The sequence below is a fragment of the Glossina fuscipes genome, unplaced genomic scaffold (assembly GCF_014805625.2).
Source record: "Glossina fuscipes isolate IAEA_lab_2018 unplaced genomic scaffold, Yale_Gfus_2 111, whole genome shotgun sequence".
Classification (NCBI taxonomy): Eukaryota; Metazoa; Arthropoda; class Insecta; order Diptera; family Glossinidae; genus Glossina; species Glossina fuscipes.
Window position 1 is genome coordinate 2,467,414 of NW_023998454.1, and position 23,562 is coordinate 2,490,975.

The 23,562-nt window shown below is 33.3% G+C and overlaps 1 protein-coding gene across 3 annotated transcripts; it reads left to right on the forward strand.

Annotated features, from left to right (window-relative positions):
- Positions 1 to 4,706: 4,706 nt before the first annotated feature.
- Positions 4,707 to 23,054, forward strand: LOC119638920 (acetylcholine receptor subunit alpha-like 2). Of its 3 annotated transcripts, XM_038036033.1 has the most exons (9): positions 4,707 to 4,994; positions 5,372 to 5,604; positions 8,420 to 8,503; positions 8,591 to 8,661; positions 8,723 to 8,903; positions 8,962 to 9,121; positions 18,006 to 18,585; positions 18,641 to 18,842; positions 22,788 to 23,054. In XM_038036033.1, the coding sequence occupies exons 2-9, from the start codon at positions 5,380 to 5,382 to the stop codon at positions 22,980 to 22,982; spliced, it is 1,698 nt and encodes a 565-aa protein (XP_037891961.1). In that variant the 5' UTR covers positions 4,707 to 4,994; positions 5,372 to 5,379; the 3' UTR covers positions 22,983 to 23,054. The 3 variants fall into 3 exon arrangements, with proteins under 3 accessions (XP_037891961.1, XP_037891960.1, XP_037891962.1); XM_038036032.1 differs by having other exon boundaries at positions 4,707 to 5,604; XM_038036034.1 differs by lacking the exon at positions 8,420 to 8,503 and having other exon boundaries at positions 4,707 to 5,604.
- Positions 23,055 to 23,562: the final 508 nt, after the last annotated feature.

A 23,562-nucleotide genomic window follows, 5' to 3' on the forward strand; every position in this document is an offset into this window, starting at 1 on the left:
GCTGCTTGCAGTAAAGCCGTTGATAAATACGTAGTGCAAAGACGGGATCCTTGCAGAAACGGAAGTTATTGTATTCAAGTTATAAATATCATTACCGACCATAAGTTACTAGTATTTGAACTCTTGTTAAATCGTATCGTATTATTTATGGGCGTTCGCCTTGTGATTGTGCCATGATGTCAATGGTGAACGACCAAACATCATAATATGATGCTGATGATTATGTGCGAACAATCGGAAATTTATTAAATCATAATAAAGCCGGATATATTAGATAAGAGTTACAAGCTATTTGTTCAGGTTATCTTATCTCTTTCTTTTCCTATATATCTTTTGTTCTTTTTCCATTTACTGGGAAACTTTTTTCTTCGCTTTTTTTTTTTTTTGTATATATGATTTTACGTTAAATATTAAGTGACTATAATTTCTTTGAATTATTTCTTAGCAAAGAATTTTTTCATATTTTTTGTAAACGTCCGTTCGTCTAAAATGCAAATGTAATAAATGTCATAGCAAATGTCGTATAATATCCTTTTTTGTTTTTCAGTTACTTGGTTATATAATACATTTACTAAGCTTATGTTGTCAAACTAACATTCAACAAACAACTCACCCACTTACACAAAGCCAATCAACACCCATTACAAATATTACCAGATTTCCTTACCACGGTTTCTTTCAATTCTTTTTCCTTTTTATCTTTAGCTCTTCTCCTTCCTTTCAAGTGTCCATTTCATCGTTTTTTGTACCGCTGTTTCAGCTGTTGTTTTTATTTCCATTTTATCGTAATATGGGTATGTGTGAGAGTAACACTACTTAAGGATAATAAATGCAAATTTATTTTAAAGTAAATAATATTTTTCAGACTCATTTATTTATGTTCTTCTAAGATTTATATTTTCTGTGTAATCGAATATGTTTTAGATAATTTATATAGTTGAAAATACCACATAAATTATAGCAAAACAAATTTATAAACTTTATCAGCTTTTACAACAACGAAAGCAAGGCGGGAAAAACCAAACTTTGTCAGTAAGTTTAAAAAGATGGGAAATGCAATGCAAGCCACAAAGGTGGTCGAATTCGTATATTCATAAACAACGTAAAATTCAGAACTGACCGATGAGTTACGTTTTTTTAGCATTTCCAAAACCATAAAAAGTCCCAGTAAAATAAAGACATATGCTTTAAATAATTAATTTTAATAAATTTCCCCAATAATCAATACATTTAGATAATTTTAAAAAAATCTAAAAACTTTAGTGAATTCTAATCCAAAAATGAAAGTTTTGTGTAGAGACCAAACCTCAAAACACTTCGTTCTTTTTTTTCTTCACATAGCGTTTAGCGTAAACAAAAGTCGCCTAAGTCATTCATATATATCTCTTGCGTGTTATTATTCGTAAAAACATGATCCAAATGAAAGAAAAAGGTCGAGTTGTATTATACTGTAGTAGTTATAGTAATAGTTTTTTATAGTCACTCTCTGCAGGGCGTTGAAAAGGCTTAATATATGGCTGTAAAATCGCCTACTTTAGGCTGTTATTAGCTCTTCAGGCTATACCATCTAAAGGGTGGAAGTAATGACATAAAAAGCGTTCTAGAGCTTTTTGATCGAATCAGTAGTAGTTACGTTTTGAAAACCAAAATTATGAAAAAATTGCCTTGTCATCGAAAGGGCGTGTACCAAATAGTAGCATGATTGAGTATTGGGTTGCTCGAAATATCGAGTAGAAGTTACTAAGCTTACACGAAAGTACATTAAAAGTGTACAGAAAGGAAGCGAACAAATTTCCAAAATTTTATTATTATTATTGTGTTATTCCCTGTGCCACAAGTGGCGCAGGGTATATTAATTAAGTGCAGACGTATGTAATACTCAGAAAGGCTCTAAGCCTGTCTGTCCTTCTAAAGTCTGTCGATGTATTTTTGTGTTCAATCTCTAGGTCTCAATTTCTTCTTTTCGTTCAAAGGTTCAGCCTTGTACTTTGGAGGCTTCTTAGCCTAGCTCAGGAAAGAATTGAAAGTCTTGAATAATTGCATTCTTTGTGATTTGGGAACCTTTGGTCCTGAAACTATTAAAGCTTCACAGAAACAGGTGTGAATGAAATAATTAGCCTTCCATTGACTTTTAGGCGACTTGATCCAATTCCCTAAAGCGTTTAGCTTATGTTCTTCACGATACTCTTGGCCTTCAAATTCATGCAACGAAGTTAATCGTTGGTGTTTATAATGAATGCGCGTAAAGAACCCCCTCCCAGCGAACATATCTAACATATCTAACGCTTAGGCTTCTCTCCTGCAGTTTTGGCTTCTCCTATCTCCAATACAGTGTCAATGTCTTCATTAGTAAGATCTGAATCATTGTAGGAAATGCAGGATTCGCACTGAAGCGTATGATATTTAAAATTTTAATTTTATTGAATTGGTTCGTCTTGACCAGACGTCCTTGTTGCTCAATTTATTTAGACGTAATTTTACCTCGGTTCGTCTCCTTTTTTTTCCTTCTGCTTAGTTCTCTGCAATGAAACGAAACGGACGTTCTTGTTTCTTTTGGCCAATGCGAATAGCCTCACAGACTAGCGTCTATTTAAGGATTCCGATTGGAATCATAGATAGACATCGGCTGTGCCTAAATGTATGCTCAAGCCAAGAGCGATAGTCCGACAGCATGAAAATGAATTTAGTGCTGTTCTATGCTATTCCACTTTAATATTATTGATATATTATTGAGCGTGCGGCGACGCTAATCATGGAGCGCTCAAAATTCTTCTTCTTCCAAATACATTACTTTGCTGTTTATTTGAAGAAATCTGCTGCCGAAACCCACCAAACAAGTTCAAAAGCGTATGGTGATGATGCTCCATCATATCCTCATTGTCGGTTTCGGTTCCAACAATTTAAAAGTGGCGAAAATAATTGGCTGAAAATGCCATTTTTCGACCCCTTGTTGCAAGAGTTGTCCAGGATAAACTGTTGCAGCACGAACTCCTGCCACACCCAAAACACTCATCAGACATGGTGCCTTCTGAACATCACTTGTTCAGATCGATGCGACATAGCTTGGCCGATAAACGGGTCCACAAAGTTGAAGAAGTGTGAAAATGAATCCATGTTTGGATCACTGCCAGACCAATATCGTTCCTTCGAGACGGTATCGCCAAGTTCTTCCTACATGATATTGTCATGTCGCCAAAAATATTGTAAAATGTTGTAGAGAATGAAGGCTAAGAAACTCTTTTGACAAATATATGTTGTACCAATTCTTATCAACAAATGCATTTTTAAAAAAGAAACTATGATAACGCAACCAAAAATGATATATATGTTAGGACTATTGATATCAACGATTATTTACAATCATTGCATATGAGTTTACAGTAAGACATACGTCAGGCTCCTAATGTAACGTCTAATTTGGCGATTTCGATCTTGATGGGGTTCTGCCCGTCCAAACGACAGTACTGATAACTACGACAAAAACAATAATCTCTTAATATATCCAACATTCCAGTTGTTTAGGAAAACATCAAAACTTGAGCTTGTAGTTTTGGCAACAATTTATCAAGAATAATCATTTTACCCGAATCATTAATCAAATGCGTGTTAGTAAGGTGAAGTGTACCGCATTCGGCCCTCTCGAACAAATGAAAATTTTATTCTCTAAAGCGCGCATAGATTGTACGAACACATATTCAATTATTGAGAAGTGTAAACAACATATGCGCTTACTCTCAGATGTTAACAGTTGTTGGATAAATTATTGAGAATAAGAAACGCTTACTCTCAGATGTCGGCAATTTTTGTAAAAATACATGTTGAATTATTGAGAAGTGTAAACAACATATACGCTTATTCTCGCATGGTTGGAAGTTTTATATAAATGTATATGGACACTTGCAGTAATGACGACGTAACACTACTAGTAAACTGGCCGTTTTAATTGTGTTATCTCCCTGTCGGGTTAACTGTGCAGTCAACTTTCATTTCAACTATCAAGTTATTTTGCAAAAGCTTCCAATTTTAGCACTCGCTACGAGTAAGGTGCTTCTATGGGACACCATTCCGCGACTCCATTACATATTTTAATAGTAATAAATATTAAAAATGTTATCACTAATAATAGTAACAATAATAGCATATTAACATTAACAATGTAATATATTTTTTGTTTTAAAATAAATCTGTAAGCATCCGCTTACTTCAAATGAGTCTTTCTATTACTTATTGTTCTAACATTTTTGTCGAGAAATTTTAATAAAACACAATTATGTTTTACTTATTGTTGAAGCTCTCTAGATTTTTGCTCAAGTAATGAGTTAAAACTCCATGTGTTCCTATCACAACGCTCTTATTACGCGAGACTCTCTCTTTCTGTATGCCTTATAAATTAGTTCTCTGATTCTCTTTTCTTTAATTCTTTTGCATTATATTCATACGAGAGCTATATGCACAACAGAGCGCCTGCTCTCATCTGCGGCCGGATGCTGTAAGCGACAAAACTATACAATTTTTTGACGCCTGTTTTTAGAACTCTACACATTTCGTTCTTCTGTTTTTTTTTTTTTTTTTTGATTTGCCGACATTTTCAAGCTACATTTTCTGGCAGATTTCAGTAACCTATCAGTATGTGGCTTGTGATAATTGAGCACACGACTACGGAGAGTAAACTCAAGTGAAATTTGACAAATTAAAAAAAAAAAAAAAAAACAATTAGACAAGATTCTTGGCTAAAGAAAGTGAAAATAAAGTTTTTAATCGTAATTACTGTAAAACAAACCATAGAAATAGTGCACAATTTTAATTCAGAGAAAGGAAAGGCTTACCTACTTTTGTTTATAAAACGACTTCGCAATCAGTTTTTGGATAAAAAGTTTATTTTTAAATGCCAAAATTTGTTTGTTGACATTTTAAACTGTCAATCGCAAACGGAGACCTTTTAGTACTGCATGTTGTACTAAAATAACTATAGACGTCATCATCGCACGCATAAAGTAATCACACCCTAAACAAAGAAAATGAAGGAAAACCCCAAATGAAACGGAAAATAAACAAAACACAAAATGAAAACTCAAAACACGCACATCCACTCACAGTCGCATAGGCAATCTAGAATGTGACGTATATACACAAATGCACAGACGCACAGATACTTAAAAAAAAATATCGTGTGTAGACGAAAACATACAAACGGTGATGTTAATGTAAATAAACTAAAACAAAAACCGGCTGTTTTTGAAGGACATAACAATTAAATAGCTATTAAGCAAATTTATTTCAAATTGCTTAGCCTCTGACGTCATTAATACATTTTTAACAATCGTTTTGCCTTATCCAACTCAAATGTACATTTAAATTATTCAAACCATAGGCATAACCATGGCGTTTAAAAAGCACTTGATTATCTTAAGATGTCAACTGAAAATTTTTCATTTTTTCCTAATATTTTTGATGTTATGTGATAATGTTCACAGTAATCCAGATGCGAAGCGTTTATATGACGATTTACTAAGCAATTATAATCGCTTAATAAGACCCGTTAGCAATAATACCGATACTGTTTTAGTTAAATTAGGTCTACGTTTATCGCAACTCATTGATTTGGTAAGTAAAAGAAAAAAAAGAGATAAAAACAGATGTTATTAATATATAGATTCCCCTTTAACAGTTCAATTGCAATCTTTAAATCTTTCTTCCCTCCTTCATATATTAAAGATTTCTCAGGCCTCTATTGGAAATGAGCCAAATCTTCAGAGGGGCACGCCCGCTCTAGCAACTAATCTCAGAACACCTCTATATTTCAAAAGAAAAAAAAAAACTGTGTTTTCACTCATTACTCATAGACTACAGCAGATAAATCTACATAGATATATTCTATAGGCGATGTTGTGGTACCTTTACGAAAATAGGCAAAATTGACTAAGTCTACCTAATATTATAGTGTATCAAAATTTAATTTAATTTTTTTTTTCAATGCTTAAAAAAAGAAAACATCGCCTGCATATTTGCAAAAGAGTTTTAGAATACCATAAGCAGGTCAAAAAACCGATCCGCAACGTCCACACGTCTATACGAGCAAAGCTGAAAACACTTTCGCTTTCCGTATCTTTGGCCCGTTGCTCCACCCAATATTACGAAATAGGTGAATTTACATTTTTACATTTTTTCACGAATGATGTATGCAAAAGAATCGGTCGTAACCGGCAAAGTCCAAAGAAATGGGGAAAAAAAGTAAAATGTATAACAGCTTTTACCTTTTCGCAGTAATACTATAGAATCTGATCGAAAATGCAAGTGGTTTAAGCAAAACCTGGGTCAAACGAAACTTTTAATGATAACTTTTACTTTTATGAAGATAGGCTTCAGCCCATTCACACATACCTTTTGACTACGGTAAAATAACTGAAATTCTCTTTAGAGGAAAAGCACATTTTTGTATTTTGTGGGCCATATTCGTCTATCTACACTGTGAATTATAAACATTTTCCGAAAATGTACGTAGTTTATTTAAAATAATTTATTCAAAATTGTATTTCAAGCGCACATTTATCCTAATATATAGTTCAATTCATCTTGAAATTCTAAAAATGTAAAAAATTCAATGTTCAATAATCTTTGCTCCTTTATTGTTTACTGCCACCCTGTTCTAATGTTTCAGCATTTACTTAAGGTTTTGCAGTTTCTTTGCGCTAAAGTCAATATAATCAAAACGTCTTTTAAAAGAATTATTTTTATTTATATTTTATTCTTATGTAGCTATTTTCGCTGCACATCATCATCAAACACTTAGGCATCTCTTAATGGCATTATATACAAATATACGATAATAGATATTCGTGCGTACATACACGAATATATTTACATTGGCTTTGGCGCGAGGAATAGGGAAGAATTGAAAAAGCAAAGTGTTTTACTTATATATAATTTTTTTCCGTTTTTGCATTTCTTTTTCTTATTTGAAAATATTTGCCTTGTCGCACTTAAGACAAATTGAATTTTCAATATTTTATTCTGTTTGCAATTTGTTATTTCTGTAGTAGTAGTAGTAGTTGTTGCCGTCGCAATAGTCGGTGTGTTTGGTAAATTGATTTCTTTTGTTTCAAAAATATATGTTATGCTCAAACACGTACAATCTCCATGGCCTTAATACAATATTTGATCAATTGAATTTCATACAAAGTTGTCAACAGCGCAAATGGTCACTGAGAGAAAGAAAGTCAAGTTATAAGTGAAAGACAAAAATAAAAATCCGTTAACTCATCTTCTGTAACTGTCGTCAACGTCATTGTCACAATGTTATAAGGATTTTTGTGTTGTCGATGACGACGATGATTGAGACCATAAGACTTTTGAGAACGACGATGATGATGATGACGATGACGATGATTATGACATTATGTTATATGTAAAATAAAGTTCATAAAGATGAATCTAAAGGTATTTCAAATAGTTGCATAAACCTGCTGCTCTATGTTCTTTGACTCAAACCGGCATGTTAGTGTTAGTTATTGGTCTTACCAATAAGTCAATCAACCGGCCAGCCAGTTTAATTGGAACTCTTTCCTCTCCTATTTAAATTCAAAATAATTGGATGCGAAAGAGGGGTAAGTGTAGTGCAACTTTTTCGTTTTTGAGAGCAATTTCAATACTTTGCGTCCTAATGTAATTTGATCTTAAGCGGATTTCTTGTACACAATAAGTTGTAGAAAATTGAAAATCAATAAATATTCCAAACGTGCATGTTGTTGTAATTTTTTTTTTTTTTTGTAGCGTTTCAAGTAAGACTTGCAAACAAAGTTGCTGTTTATACAATGTTGTGTTTTGCGCTTTTGTTCTAGCTTGTTTTTTTTGTTTTTTTGCTTTTGCTAAGTAATTTGCAACAGTTGCATTTTATAACTTTATCAATTGCTTTTGCTTGCGGTCATTTTTCAATTTCTAGCAACACCATGTACTTACTAACGGAGCTAAGACTAGTTATCCATTAGTTACAGCACGTTTCCACCATTTGAACCCCAGCCAAGCGCAACGCATAGCAATAGAATATTTGCAGTGCTCTTTTTGCATTCTCCACAATTGGAACCCTATGCCACATAATATATATATTAAAGTGAAAAGTAAACCAGCACCTAAAAATATGCTCTGTAATGCAAAAGTAATGGAAAATTTTTACACTTTGTAGCCATTACACTACAGTGGATTAAAATGTAATAATATTTTTAAATCTCTTTGGCTGACGGCAAACATGAAAAGCAAGCACATAGGATTAAATAGAATTTGAAAGCAAAACACAGGAAGTGTACATATATACGATTGTACGTGTATACGATTAAGGATATAGAGTACATTAAGATTATTACAAATATTAAATTATATTCATATGGTGGTTGGTCCTGTTTTTCCTTTATTTGCTTTCTCTTAGAATCTGAAAGATCAAATCTTAACAACCAACGTTTGGTTGGAACATGAATGGCAAGATCATAAATTTAAATGGGATCCGTCGGAGGTGGGAATAATTATATATATATATATATATACTATATGTATACTGTACGACTATAAATTATTTTCTTATTAATTTTTCTAATCTTAGTATGGGGGAGTGACTGAACTTTATGTACCATCGGAACACATTTGGTTACCGGATATTGTTTTATATAATAAGTAAGCCACCATTAAAAGAACAAAAAATGAAAGTCATTTTACGAAACATAAAAATATGTAGTGCTGATGGTGAATACGTAGTTACAACAATGACCAAAGCCATATTACATTATACTGGCAAAGTAGTATGGACCCCACCGGCTATCTTTAAATCATCATGTGAAATTGATGTACGCTATTTTCCTTTCGATCAGCAAACTTGCTTTATGAAATTCGGTTCTTGGACTTATGATGGCGATCAGGTACATTTCGGCAAAAAATGCACTGAATTGCATTCTGTACATGGTTCCCTTTTATTAGATCGACTTAAAACATATTAACCAAAAAAATGACAAAGACAACAAAGTTGAATTAGGCATTGATTTGCGTGAATACTATCCTAGTGTGGAGTGGGATATTTTGGGAGTACCAGCTGAGCGCCATGAAAAGTATTATCCTTGCTGTGCCGAACCATATCCAGGTATGTTCAATATTATTAAACATTGAAAATCGATTTCATTTCTAACAGGCAATTATTATGAGAAAAATAACAGTAAACCCCTGTCAACTAAAGCATTCAATTCCCTAAAAAGCATCTAAAATATTAAATAAATAAATTATAATGAAATTAAAAGAAACGTCACAAATATTATGTAAACGTTTTTTTCGCTACAAATGCAAATAGACATGTGCTGACAGCATCGGCTTATGTACATGTATGTAAACAAATTCACCCATAATGATATCATAGCAACATGCTGCTGCTCACCACATACATAGACGTTTAACAACATCATGATGAATTCATACCATTTGTATGCTTGTGCGCGGGCGCGAGGGGATCAACGAGTTTTTGGTAATGTCAACGCTATGCATAACCAATATGATTCCTTTGGGACTTATAATGAATATGCACACACATATGCACATATATGCTTGCAGATACAATATTATAAAAATTTCATCGAGAACTATGAACATATTTTAAGAGGTTTTATTTTATGCGAAAAAAGGGGAAATATCGTTAAATAACGCAAAAGTACTTACAAAGCCTTCCCTTTAGCAGTTAATTTTGAAAGAATTATAAAATTTAATTTATAAAAAAACAAAAATACTTTACAGTGCGTTTGTTACGGGGATCAAAAAAACTAAAAGTGCAATATAAGGGTAATATGTTACACGCTTTCAGCTCGAAGGTAACGCTATATACGTTCGGAGGCCTTTATGAAGTATTTGCACCTGATCTATTTAGTATAAAGTCCTAAAGTCCTGAGTTGTACAATTATTTTTGTTGACTAGGTGTCTCTCCGGCTGTTTGCTCAAACGTCAGTCCTTCCTTCTCTTTATACCTTACACTACTTGTGGTACAAACGTAAATTTGTGCGGGTGTATACAATACCCAGAAGGGTTTGAGATAGACCAACCTTTCATGGTACCAACCGTAAGACAATCATTTAGTTTGTTTGTCGGTCTTTTTTCTTCTACAATGTCGATTTGTTTTTCAATTATTCTTCTGCATAAAATCAAGAATTTTCTTAACTTATATTTTTCGAGGAAACTGAAGAAATTGTTAAAAAGCTTAATGGTCAGTATATGCACTCCCGATTACTTTAGTTTAATAATTAATAATAATTATTATCGTTCAGAATACAATTATACGATAATATTGGTTATTATAAGCAAAATTAAAATTCATGTGCCAGTAAGACTAGAGCGCCTCTTGCGGGACAATTGTGGACAATAATAACACGAAAATATAGATAACATATTATTGTTATTATTATAATTTTAGACTAATGAAATAAATTCTAAGACTAAAAAAAAAGACATTGAGCACCAGCAGCGCAGGCTATCGGCTCTAATATAAATAAGTGTAAATTAGATAATCAGCTTAGTAGTATTAATAAAGTAATATATAGAATTGATATTCGGTTCTGAAGAATGTCCAAAGGGTTAGTCGTTCCAAATGCAATACCTCTAGCCAAGGTAAAGTTAAGGCAGTGGCAGAGAATGTGCTTTATAGTGAGAGTTTGTCCGCAACTGCAGATTGGGAAGGAAGACTTCTTTAAGATCCAATGGTGAATTGCAATTGTACGACAAAGGCGAATTCTCGAAAATGTTTGGATCTTTGTTTTCTCAACATTTGTTGGATATAAAGGTGGAGTCAATTGAGGGTTAATGGAGGAGTAGTGCTGATGACGGTATTGTAGATTTCCTTCCGTAATTTTCTCTTTAACTTTTCTTCCAATGTATCTTTGAAGATCCAACTTTTCTTAATATCATCCATAATTAGAGGTGCAGAAGCAGCATACTTCGCCGCTCGATCCGCCTGCTCATTTCCCAATAAATCGACATGACTAGGTACTCATAACATTTTAATTTTTTCGCCGGATGTTGTAATGATATTCCTTAATTTGTTGATGGCGCTCCATCTCGAAGTCTAAGGATTCCGCATAGCTTCTAATACACACAAACTATCAGCAGCAATGACGGTCTTGAGTTGGCTTTTATGGGAAAGTTTCGCAGCGTAAAGGGCAGCTCAGGCTTCGGTTGTTAAAGTTGAAGTACTTTCGTGGATATGTGAAGAAGAGCCTGTCCTGAAGCATCCATGGCACAACTAGGTGGCAGACCAGAAGATTATGAGCCGTCTGTGTATAGAAGATTCCAACCGTTACCTTCCAGTACTTGGGTTTTTTCAGCTATTAGATTCCTGGAGACATAATTTGGAGTATCTTCTTTCCTGTGCATAGAAAGCGAAATATCAAAAGATCAGTCTTTCAAAATCCATGGAGGTTTAATACCAAAATAGCGGAAAAGTTTTAAGGGAATGTTCAATTCTTTTCCGACGTACAAACAATAGTCAATTGCAAATGGTGGCTTTCTAATTTTCTTTGAAATAATAATCTTTCTCACGTCACAGAAAATAAATATGTTTGAATGAAGAAGCTTGGGGAGTATTTTAGCTTTTAAAAGTCTATTTTCTAAAGCTGGAAGATCAGTTTCAATTATAATATTATTTATGGGCGTCGTCCGAAAAGCATAACCGGTTTGAGGATGTTGATATTAGATTTGTAGCTATTGCCATAAATTATCAAAGCATCGTCAACCTTGCTTAAAACAAACATTGTGGTAAGATAAGCAATAGTGTTAATGTGCGCATGGCTTTTCCAAGCAACGTACTGTACGAAATTCACCCTTGTTAAAATAAAATTTTTTAACCGAAGACAGTGTGTTTTCCAACGACATTTGTTGGAAAAAGTGAGCCCGAGAATATGGAGCGTCTGCACGTTTTGTACTGGTAAGTCATTAATATGCATCAATAGATTTCCCGTATCGCATATCTGCTTTTGACAAATGTGTATTTTTTTTGCTTTATGTATAGAACTTGCCCATGCGGAGATTTCTCGTCCAATAGATTCGAGGATCTTGATTGCCTTCGTGCTATCTTTTTCTTATGTAAAAATGTATATATCGTCTACGTAGAGACAATGTTCGATTCTCGGTATACGGCAAAGAATTTTGCTAATTTCGTTGAAGGCGATCTGGAAAAGCGTGACAGAAAGAGGAGATCCTTGCGGAATGCCATCCATTAGCAGAAAGGATTCAGAGAGATCATTGTTCTAACTTTAAACCGCCGATGCGACATGAATGATTTGATGTAGTTAAAAAATTTGGGTGCAACATTCCATGATTTCAAGAGTCTTAAAATAACATGAGGACCAAATCTGCCAAATGCTTTTTCGAAATCAATTGAGAGAATTGTTTTGTGATTCCGTTAGAAAATTGCTTTGCTTGTAAAATAATAAATATGTAAGAGTGCGTTGATGCACCCGCTACCCTGCTTGAAACCAACTTTTTGCTTTGTTATCAGGTTCTCGCACTCTAGAAACCAAGATAACCTAGATGCCATAATCTTTTCCAATACCTTCAAGAGGCAAGATAAAAGAAAGATTTGGCAATAATCCGATGCGATGGAAACATTTTTAGACTTAGGAATTGAAACAACTGCTGCCAGTTTCTACATGTAGGGTATATGGCCAGTCGAAAATACCGTATTATTTAGAATTTCACGCATTTGTATAAAACGTGGGCATTGTTTGTCTAACGCCGAGTGTTCATCGTTGCAATATTAAGCAGAAGCTACGCGTACAGTTTTCAACATGTGGAGGACGATCACAGTTAGCACATGATGGAGGACTGGTGCCAGGCGTTGGCAGTTTTTACACCACATGGAATTTGGAATGTAGAGTTCTACTTTACATTTGTACCAAGCTACATCAACAGTTTCCGGTAGCCGATAGCGGTCAAAAGTCAAAATAATTCTTCCTGTAGGAGAGCGGGTTTTTCCATCATCATTTAATTTGATGAATTTGTAGACTTCAGTCACTCTTTGACTGCCCATTTCGCGAACAATTTCATCTTCCGTCACATACTTTAAGCATGGGGCATAAACTTCGCCTATAACCGAGTTCAATCTGTCATACAGTTTAGCGGATATAGCACATAAATTAGCTAATGAATTCGATTTTATGAGCTTTTCGGTTGCGCTCGGGTTCCAGGCGAGGACAAGTAAATTCCCATCGCGTAAAATCGATATAGAGTCTATATATGTTGTAATGCTATCTAGTGCTTTTTTAATAGCTACTGGTTGGCAACACCGGAAAGTCGGAATTTTTAATTATTTTTCTTTGGGGGGATACGTCTGCTAATAGACGAAATCTATTTGAGTTTTTATCTGGCGGCCCCAGGGCCATTATTCCTTATGGTTGGTTGTCTATTATTTAGTAAATTGGGAAATAACCACTCATTTGAAAAGGTTTGGGAACTGCTGAGGATAATGACAATTGTTTTCAATATTTTATTTTTCTTTTATGTTTTTTGTTTTTTTCATTTTTTTTATTAAATTTGCCTCATTAACTTCAATTCGCAAAACCGCTGCAATAGTAATCGGTTTCGTTATCTGTAATCTGTCCCAAATTCTTGTGGCTGCTTAAGTCGATATCAATGTAAAATATACTCCATAGACGATAACCCAATAATGGAAGAAGAGCTATATAAGTATCATACATTTATGGAAACTACCATAGCTAAGAGGAAGAAAATTATTTTATAAAACAGGATTTTCCTAAAGGCGAGTAAAAAATAGTTCCAAATCAACGCAAAGAAGAGATGGGATGATGATCGAAAGCGCTAGGATAACATGGCAAAAAAGACGAATGCAAAATAATAAAGTATTAATGTGCTCCTGCTCCATTTTCTCTGCACAAGAATAACCACGCATAAAAAGCGATCAGCTGTGTGGTGCTCGATACTGTTGAGTACGAAGAGAAAACAATAGAGTCAGAAACCATAAAAACAAATGTGTGGGATTTTCTTTAAAAATTGGTACAAATACATTTGTGACCAGTAACCGTCAGACCATCCGTTCGCCGATCTGCGTCAATCCATCTGTCATGATGAAACAAGGACAGTTTGCAATCTTCCCAACTCAACAAAATCAAATTAATTTTGCTGCTTTGATCGGTAATGGTACCTATCTCAGTCAATAATAAAGGGAGCACACAGAAATATTTGTCTCCAAAATTTATTTTATTTCACTATAAACAAATGTGACGAATTGGTGCACATACACAATTGTTCATCTGTCCCAGGGATAGGAGCTCGCCGCTTCACTAACATAGTCAACAGCAATCTCGATCGGTCTTAATAACTGCTCGACAAAGCTATACAGTCGGGAAAGCTGACTTTATTAAGCCAACATTCAATGGTACTCAATATAAAGTTCATGGTTTTAATTCATTCATGTGGAAAGGTACATATTAATCATTTTTGCTCTTTTCGATTTTTGCAAGCGTTTGCTTATCTGTAACCCAAAAAATTTTTTAATTATGTTATAAGCTTTTTATGGTATTCAACCGGAAAACGCCTTCACCCTTTCCAACCATAATTGATTATCTTTATCTTGGCGATATTGTGTTGACCGTTTTAGGGTTTCCGAATTATGTGGACCTCGTTCGGTATCAATACATTGTTGCAATAAATTAAAAAAAAAAACAAATAAGAAAATATATGAAAGAGAGAATGCAAACAACCAATCACTTCCTACATAGGTAATCTTCTCTTGTTTTTCGACAAAGTGTGACAAATCTTTGCAAATATAAGTACACATGTATACAGGTTCCAGTATTAGTATGGAAATGACATATTGAAATGCTGTCAATTTCGTGTACAGCGACTTAGGTAACCGAAGTTATCGCCAAATCAGATGCGTAAAGGCAAATGAATACACGATCTTGGTTCGCCTATTTATCATTACATCTAAAGCATAAAAAAAACTTTTTGAAATTTGTACAATCAATATTTTTGCTAAAGAAGTCAGACACTCTCGAAAAAATTAGGAAAAAAGGTGATTGTGCGAGTCCTTATATAACTAAACATATCCAGAAAATTACGGTTAACGTCAATTAATTACCGTTAAAATGTAGAAAGCATCAAGTTTTCTAACCGCTTTAAATCGAAAGCATCCAAAATGCAACAAAACACATATTCGTGACGTATTTATCTAAAAATCTGTTTGTTCACATCCGTCTCTTAATTGTCGATAGTTAGAGCTCTAAAGATAAAAAAAAATGGACGTAGAACGTTCAATTCTTTTCAACATTAATCATTTCAATATTTCTCCGTGCATGATTTAAACTAATCCATTTTTTCATGAAATTCGAATTTAAACAGAATACGTTATTAATGGCATTGGTACTCAATATGCAGGTGGAAAAATGTCGAAATAATGCGTGTAAATCAGAAATGTAATATTATAATTTTCTTCTCTCTTGTTTGCAATGTACAACGTACGTAACAGTAAGAATTCACGTACATCTGTCCTTCCATTTATTAAGGTGACGTTTACAATGTGTAAACAAGCAATTGATAAACAAGTGAGAATGTTAGAGTGGGGCAAGGCCGACCATTAAAAATCGTAGCCCACTTTGCCTAATACAATTAATTTTTCATTCATTTTGTTAATAATACACCAAAAATTACACATTATTTTGGCATACTTTTCTTGACAGACTACATATTGGAGAAAGTCCAAAACATCAAATGACGTGAACCAAATTTAATAAATTTAATTTTACACTTCCATGAATTTTGATAAGTGACATATACTGAAGAAAATGATAAAGTAATACGGTTAAATTTCATGATCTTGACTTCTCCCTACATAAAATAACAGTTTTACATTTAGTATTATTGATCAGGGAACGCTTATTTAGGTGACGACCTTCACTACTTTTCTCGTTTAATTTGAAGAAGCCCAGTGCCGAAGCCTATCAAGCACTTTTAGAAGATAATGGTCATGTTGCTTCACCTTACCCCATTTGTCGGTTTTACTTTCAATAGTTTGGTTGATTTTAATGTCAATGACAAAAAACGATCTAGAGAACCAAATCTTTTTTATTCAATGAATTGCAAGACTTTTTGAACAAAAACCGAACTTAAACTCTCAAAAGACTTTCGATCAGCATATCAGGTGATAAATCAGCTATTTCTAGACGTTTACATAGGATTGGAAAGATCCAAAAAGAGTCAAAATGGTTACCATATGAATTGGATGAAAATGATAGAAGAATTTTCTGTGACTTATTATGACCGACGATGAAAAGTGGATTTACTGCGATAATCCTCAGTAAAAAAGTCATCGATTAGTTGAGGAGAGCCATCCATATCGACATCGAAGTGACATTTTCACAGCAATAAAGTTTTGTTGTGCATACGATGGAATCAGCAAAGTGTAGGGTATTGCGAGCTGCTAAAACCGGATGAAACTGTTACTGCAGATGTCTATCGTCGTCAGTTGAACAAACTGAACGATGCATGATTGCAAAAAAGACCAGCAATAGCTTTCAAAAGATGCAAAGTGATTCTCTTGCATGACAGCGCTCGATGAACCATGGCTTGGTTGGTATGCCGTTTCGAAACGCTGAAAAAATGCGAATGCTGCGAATCAACATCGTTCTTTTGACACGGTATCGCCATGTTGCCAGGAAAATGGGAAAGAATTGTAGAAAATGATGAAAAATGCTTTATGTATGTATATACATATTGTACCAATTTTTCTCAATAAATTATTTTTTCAAATGAAGAAATGATCAAAATACATGCATGCAAGCACCTTTTGCTTCTTAAAAATTTTATTATTTTTCAGTTTTCGTTATAAAAAATAAAGATTAGACTTTCTCTCCATATAGGAATCTTGCATTTCATAATAACTCCGATACGAAAAATAGGCTCATGTTATCCCAATTCCCTGTTAATTCTTTTGCTAAGTTACTACAATGGACCAATTTTCACTATAAAATTTCGAAAAGTAACCTTTTTTTGGAAGATCTTACTACTCATGTCACATTTTATATGGAATTGTGTGCAAGAACTAGACCCATAAGATTCAAATTTGGTCCACTGTACATCAAATCACCATCAAGAACCAATTTTCATCGTAAAATATTAACAAATACCTATTAAAACTTTTTCGCAAGTGTGTACATTTCATGGAACTCCTTATATGCGGTGTCACTTTAAGACTAGACCTACGTGATCCAATATTGGTAAGGTCGATTTCTCTGTCAATTTACTATTATGAATCAATTTTCCCCGTGAAGTATACAACATTAGACCTTTTTACGATACAAAGATTCAGTTTTCGTAGAATTTTTCACATCAAATTAGAATTTTAAATACTATCACAACGCGAGCTTTCTAGAGAACTTTTCAAAATTTTAATTTTTTCAAAATAAGGCGATAAGGGTCGTAAAAGCGAACCGATTCGGAACATTTTCAATAGCATTCGACCTTGGCTCAAAGCACGTCAGTGCCCCAAATTTCATCAAAATGTCTCGAAATTTACGACCAATAGATCGAGCAAATTTACATGGACAGATAGCAGAGCAGTGTAGAAAATACTTTTTTTGATTATGCTTCATTATCTTCAGATCGAACAGAATGTCTCAGCTTTTCATAATTCTCACAAGTTACCGCTATAATAAAAATTGTAACGTCATTAACTTCGCTTTCCCACAAAGAGCGACGAGAGTGTGTGAAAAAAAGTGCTGGGAAAATAACTCTGTGAAAAACACTTAAACACTTAAAAAAAGTATATATTGTGAAATTTGGAAAACGTTAAAACCAAAATTACTTTGTTGCCATTGGTATTTTTATTAAGAACACAAATCACAAAATTTATTATAAACCGAAACATCCTACGTAAGATTAATAAAAATACCGATCTCTCTGACCCACTTGTTCTTATTTCTCTGTATTTGTTTTTTCTTTTACTTCTTTTTTATGCTGCCATATGGATTTTTAAGATATTTTCTTTAATATAACACTACGACGTAAAACTCTTTTCTATACCGTAAATCTGATTATACCCTGCGTAGGTATATCTTATTTGTCGGTTTTAGTTTTTTATTTGCCAGCCGATTCGGGCGAAAAAATTGCTTTATGCATTAGCATTTTATTGTCGCAAACCATGTTCTTCCTGTTGATATCGGAAATTATACCGTCAACATCTTTAGCGTTACCGCTGCTGGGAAAGTACTTACTTTTCACCATGCTGCTGGTGGGACTTAGTGTTGTCATAACAATTATTATATTAAATATACATTATCGAAAACCTAGCACACATAAGATGGCACCATGGGTGAGAGCGTTTTTCATAAAACGTTTGCCGAAATTGCTATTAATGCGCGTACCTAAGGATCTCTTAAGAGATTTGGCGGCGAGCAAAATTAATTACGGCACCAAGTTTAGTAAGACAAAATTTGGCAGAGCTTTAATCGATGAAATGCAAATGAATTCGGATAGTTCAAGTCCCGATTCATTACGACGTATGCACAGTCGTAGTGGCGGTTGCAATGGTTTGCACGCTAGTAGCGCTACAAATAGGTAAGAAAAATGCGGCAAACCTTAAGAATATTCCAAGTCATTTATCTTTCGATAGGTTTTCCGGTTTGGTTGGAGCTTTGGGTGGTGGCTTAAGCAGTTTAAGCGGATATAACGGTTTACCTTCGGTATTATCGGGCTTGGATGATTCATTAAGCGACGTTGCCCCTCGCAAAAAATACCCCTTTGAATTGGAGAAAGCCATACACAATGTCATGTTCATACAACATCATATGCAGCGCCAGGATGAATTTAATGCAGTAAGTAGATAGAAACAATTTCTTTTTGTTTGCATACTAGTTGTGTTTAGCTTTAGGAATGTTATATGCAATTAAGCATGTGAGAGCAATCGCGTGATTTCAAAATTGATTGAATTTTTAATTGAAATTTTTTATGAACAAGTACAACAAAGAATTATTACCTTTCAACTCCTAAATTCTAATGGAAACGTTTCTTTATATAAATGTATGTTATACTTTGCATTTAAATTTTAAGAAAAATAAACCTTGAATATATTATATATACCTAAGATAAAAGCGAATTGAAGTAAAAACTATTTATGATGGTCAGTACTTCCATTTTTTTCATTTTACTTCTTCTCCATTTCCCGAGTGAATAGCTTAAATAAAAGAAAACGGAAAGAAAGTAGAATTATTCTTCGTTATAAGAATGTGTAAATGTACACATCTACAAATCTGTTTTCATACACTGCGCGAAAAAACAAAACTGAAAAGAAATTGAGAAATCTATAAAAAGGAAAATAAAGCGACTTCAATAACGGTGCGTAACAAATACCCAACGAATAAATTAGTTATGTTTTTACAAATGTTTTAGAAAACTCTTCCAAGGTGGGAAACGGATTAAGCCGTAGTGTGCCGAAAAAAATGCGATCTTTTAGCTTCAACATATATAATTGTCCTCGAAATTTTCTGATGGCATTAACACAGAAAAGGTGATGTTAAAAGCAAACTGAAACAAACCTCTTTGCCCCTATAGAAAAGGTGTTAATATTTCTTTATCAAAATTCACAATTATCCTCTCCAAATAATACGATTCTCTTAGAAAGACTCAGGATCGTTTTTACAAAAAGTGCAACTTTTATACATACACCGATAAGGCTAGAGCTGTTAAAGCTCTTTTTCCTCACTTTTTTGTTTTTTAAATAATACAAGTATTCATTTCCAGTATGTACGTATGTATATTTGTTGTAAATGTACAGAAAACGAAAATATATATATGCTGCATCTTGTTTGCCTTTCGACCTCATTTAATCCACTTTTAATTGCTTTTGTGCACTTGATTGGCTACCGACTGCTCTGGTTGGCTGCTTGGTTACTTTGGTTAGTTTGCTTTAGAAAGTATCTAATGTATCGTTTCATTTCAATCACATTCGTTAAAAGCGCAAGCAACAAGAAGGAATAGAGAAATGAATGTACGAAACTTCGCAATTGGTACTCTGACCACCAATATGTCAGTCAGCATATGACTTCCAGCTGCATGTTACTGAAGGCAAAGCTGATTAATCACTAACCACTTTATTGTACTTTAATTTTCGTAGAAACAAAAAAAAATAGAAAATCTTATAATTTTTCGAAATGTATGCTGATCTCGATATTCTGATAAAGCATTAAATATATAAACAAACGATAGAAACATATTAAAAAACAAAATTAATATACAATAAAAATATATCAAATGCACGAAAAGGAGATTTAGGAAAGCTTCATATTCAACTGTTGTTCCTAATTTTCAATTCAACAGAGCTAAATAACAATTGGCAAATTATCATTCAGTAAGTAAAGCAAACATTTATTTTAAGAATTAATCCAGGTAACAGTAATCAAGATATTCTTGCAAATGTATATTGCTTTGTTTCTCAACGTACTTAACCCAACGTCATTTTGGATTAAACGGCTAAATGCCGTTATCTTGTTTTTCCCCTTACATCGTTTATTTAAAAGAAAGACATATTTGTTTTTAATAAATGGAAATTTAAACATCCCCGACCATGAAAAATTTCCCCGACCGTGAAAAATATCTCAGACCAAAAATTTCCAAGACCTTGAAAAATATCCCAGACCATAAATTTCGCTCTGCTAATACTTTAAGCCTAAAAATATTGTAAGCAAAAACTTCAATGTGGTCAGTAATTAAAAAATGTTACCAGTTTCTTTCTCTTGAATTATTGATGTATTCACTGTTTCGAGAAAGCATCAGCACGGTTCCATTGTCGTCCAATACCGGTTTGTTGTTCCATGAAATTTTATTAAAGATACTAATTGAGCCCAGTTTTCTATTAATGTTCTTACCCATAGCGAAAATTGAAATCTCCGCGGGAGTGTCATAACAATCAGGCGAACGCACACATTTAACGTTGTAATATCTAATGCGTATTTGCATATTGTATCGCGCAGTTTCTTATTCATAAATTAAATAGTTACATATAATCTATTTATTTGGTACTTATATTTTGTTTTAATATATACATATAACAAATACATAAAAAAGAAGAGTGCTGCCATCAAAAAGCAACAAAAATTATTGTTTTTCTCAAAAACGAATTATGTCGAACATATGTTCCATCCCCTTTGAAATAGGCTTTATTCAAAATAAATTTTCGGATATCATCCTAAGCTACCATTTTCCCCATACTTTATCTCTCCATCTATGGTCTTAACAGATTTTACTACCGACAGATAATCTTGTTTCTCAGGTAAAGTGGGAGTTATTATTTAGCTCCTGTATTATTTAGCTTTTCGTTATTTTTTTTCATTTCCATACAACTGGGTAATCTCTGCTTCTGCACCTATTCTCTATAATTTCAATTTAACTTGATTGACATTTTTTCTTGGTGGAAGGATGGAAAGTCATCAAAAATTCTCTACAATTAGCAGAAGAATTGTGGTTTTTCTCACTTTGTGGCGTTCAAAATTTATTTAATAATAATACATTATGATTGTTTTTTATTATAGATATTCTCGAATTAATCACAATTTAAGTGAGCATGTCTTGCTACTTTTTGGGGTTGCCGATTTACACGATTTTTCGAGAAACACACTTGCGTAAATTAAGAGGTATATGTAATTCCAAACACAATGCTTCTTCGAATCTTATTAAATAGCACTCGCAGCCTCAAAGATAGTATTTCTTTTGTAAACAAATCTAAGCTCATATTTCTTATTATTTACTTTAAGAAAGGGTGACCACCTGATCGTTATTTATGACGAAATTTGAATAACTATTTGGATGGACTTTGGTTTCATTAGCATGTGCTTTTTTTTTTTTTTTAATTAAGTTAAGCTTAGCTTGATTTATTAATACAATTGTACAATAGTAATCATTGAGTACAATAAATCTTTTAGGTTGGGACGTGGATTGTTCACTCTATTAATAGTAGTAATTATCATTTTTCTTTTATCAGATAACATTTCTACAGATTATTCTTTAATGTTTGCATTCTCAACTATATGCCATGCATACGAATATGAAGTATGCCACCATCGTTCGATGAGATGTGCAATAAGAAAGAAAGTGTAACCGGTTTACTCCGAATATTTCAATTATTATTTATGTGTACTATAATTAACATTAATTCAACAGATATATTTATACACTCTGGCATGTCATTATTGTAAATTGGCGCCGTTGCGTATTTCGCGTTTATATTGTTTTTTGTAATAAACATCATCGAATGCTTGATCTCCAAGAGGTAATTTTTTACACGGCATGGAGATTTTACTCAGAAAAAACTATAGATCAATCTTTAGTGAAGCCCTCGAAGCTTTTGAGGTTATATTTAGAAAAAACACAATTTTTGTTTAGTTGTTGGTGAATAAATATATTAATCGCTTCATTAGTCTGAATTGACGATAATGGAAAAAGTTTCGAAACAGACAACCAGACGTTGCCCCGCCGTAAACAATTAAGAATTCACCATACTCCTGTGGCGGCTATAATAAACGGATTATGATTAAAATAAATAAATTAAATTAGTTATTAAAGGGTAAAATTCGGGCTTCGATTTTGACCAGGAAGTTCACGAATATGTTAACCAGTTAATTGAACTATAAAATGAGGCTTTAATTTTCCGCAATAATGGTGGACAGAACTACTTAACATATATTTCAAAATTTCAAAGGAGTAGCAAATTAAATGAAAAAATTCTAAAATATACTGAAAATGTTTAAATGTCTAATATTTTGCAGGAAGATCAAGATTGGGGTTTTGTGGCTATGGTGTTAGATCGTCTATTTTTGTGGATTTTTATGATTGCCTCATTGGTTGGTACTTTTATGATATTATGTGAGGCGCCCTCATTATACGATGATACTAAGCCTATCGATGTGGAATACTCGGTGATTGCTCGGCAAATCTACAACCTTACTGATAAAAAATCTTAAGTAGAAAATTCACACAACGCTTTTTTTATTCGAGCTCTAAGTAACAAAGCCAAAGTTAACCTATTGCTATAGAAAATTTTCATAAAAATTGTTTTGAAAATTATAAATTTAAAAAGGAGTGAAAAACAAGAGAATAAAAATCATCTTTATGTGTGTACGTTCATTCCATTGTTTTATTTCCATAAAAAGATAGCAACAACGAAGGAAACTATTTAGAGAAAACCAGTGAAAAGTATGCGGGCTGTTTTGTACAATTTTTTCTTTGTTTTGATTCATTTTTAATCAAAACTATGACGAAAAACTAAAGACACATTGCGAATGTCAAAAAAAAAGCAATACACCAAAAAAAATAAAAAAAGCAGTATGCAGAGGACAAATATGCCAAAGGAGCATAAAATTTTATTCCTCTGAAGAGTGAAACAATGTTGGTGACATGTATTTGAAATATGCTGGAGATTTTTAAGCAATCATGTTCGAGCGACTGAAAAAGTGAAACCAGAAGAGACACGTATGTACAAAAATTCTAGAATAAAATTTGTTGAATGCAATATTTGTTATGCTATATGCTGGGAGCCGAAAT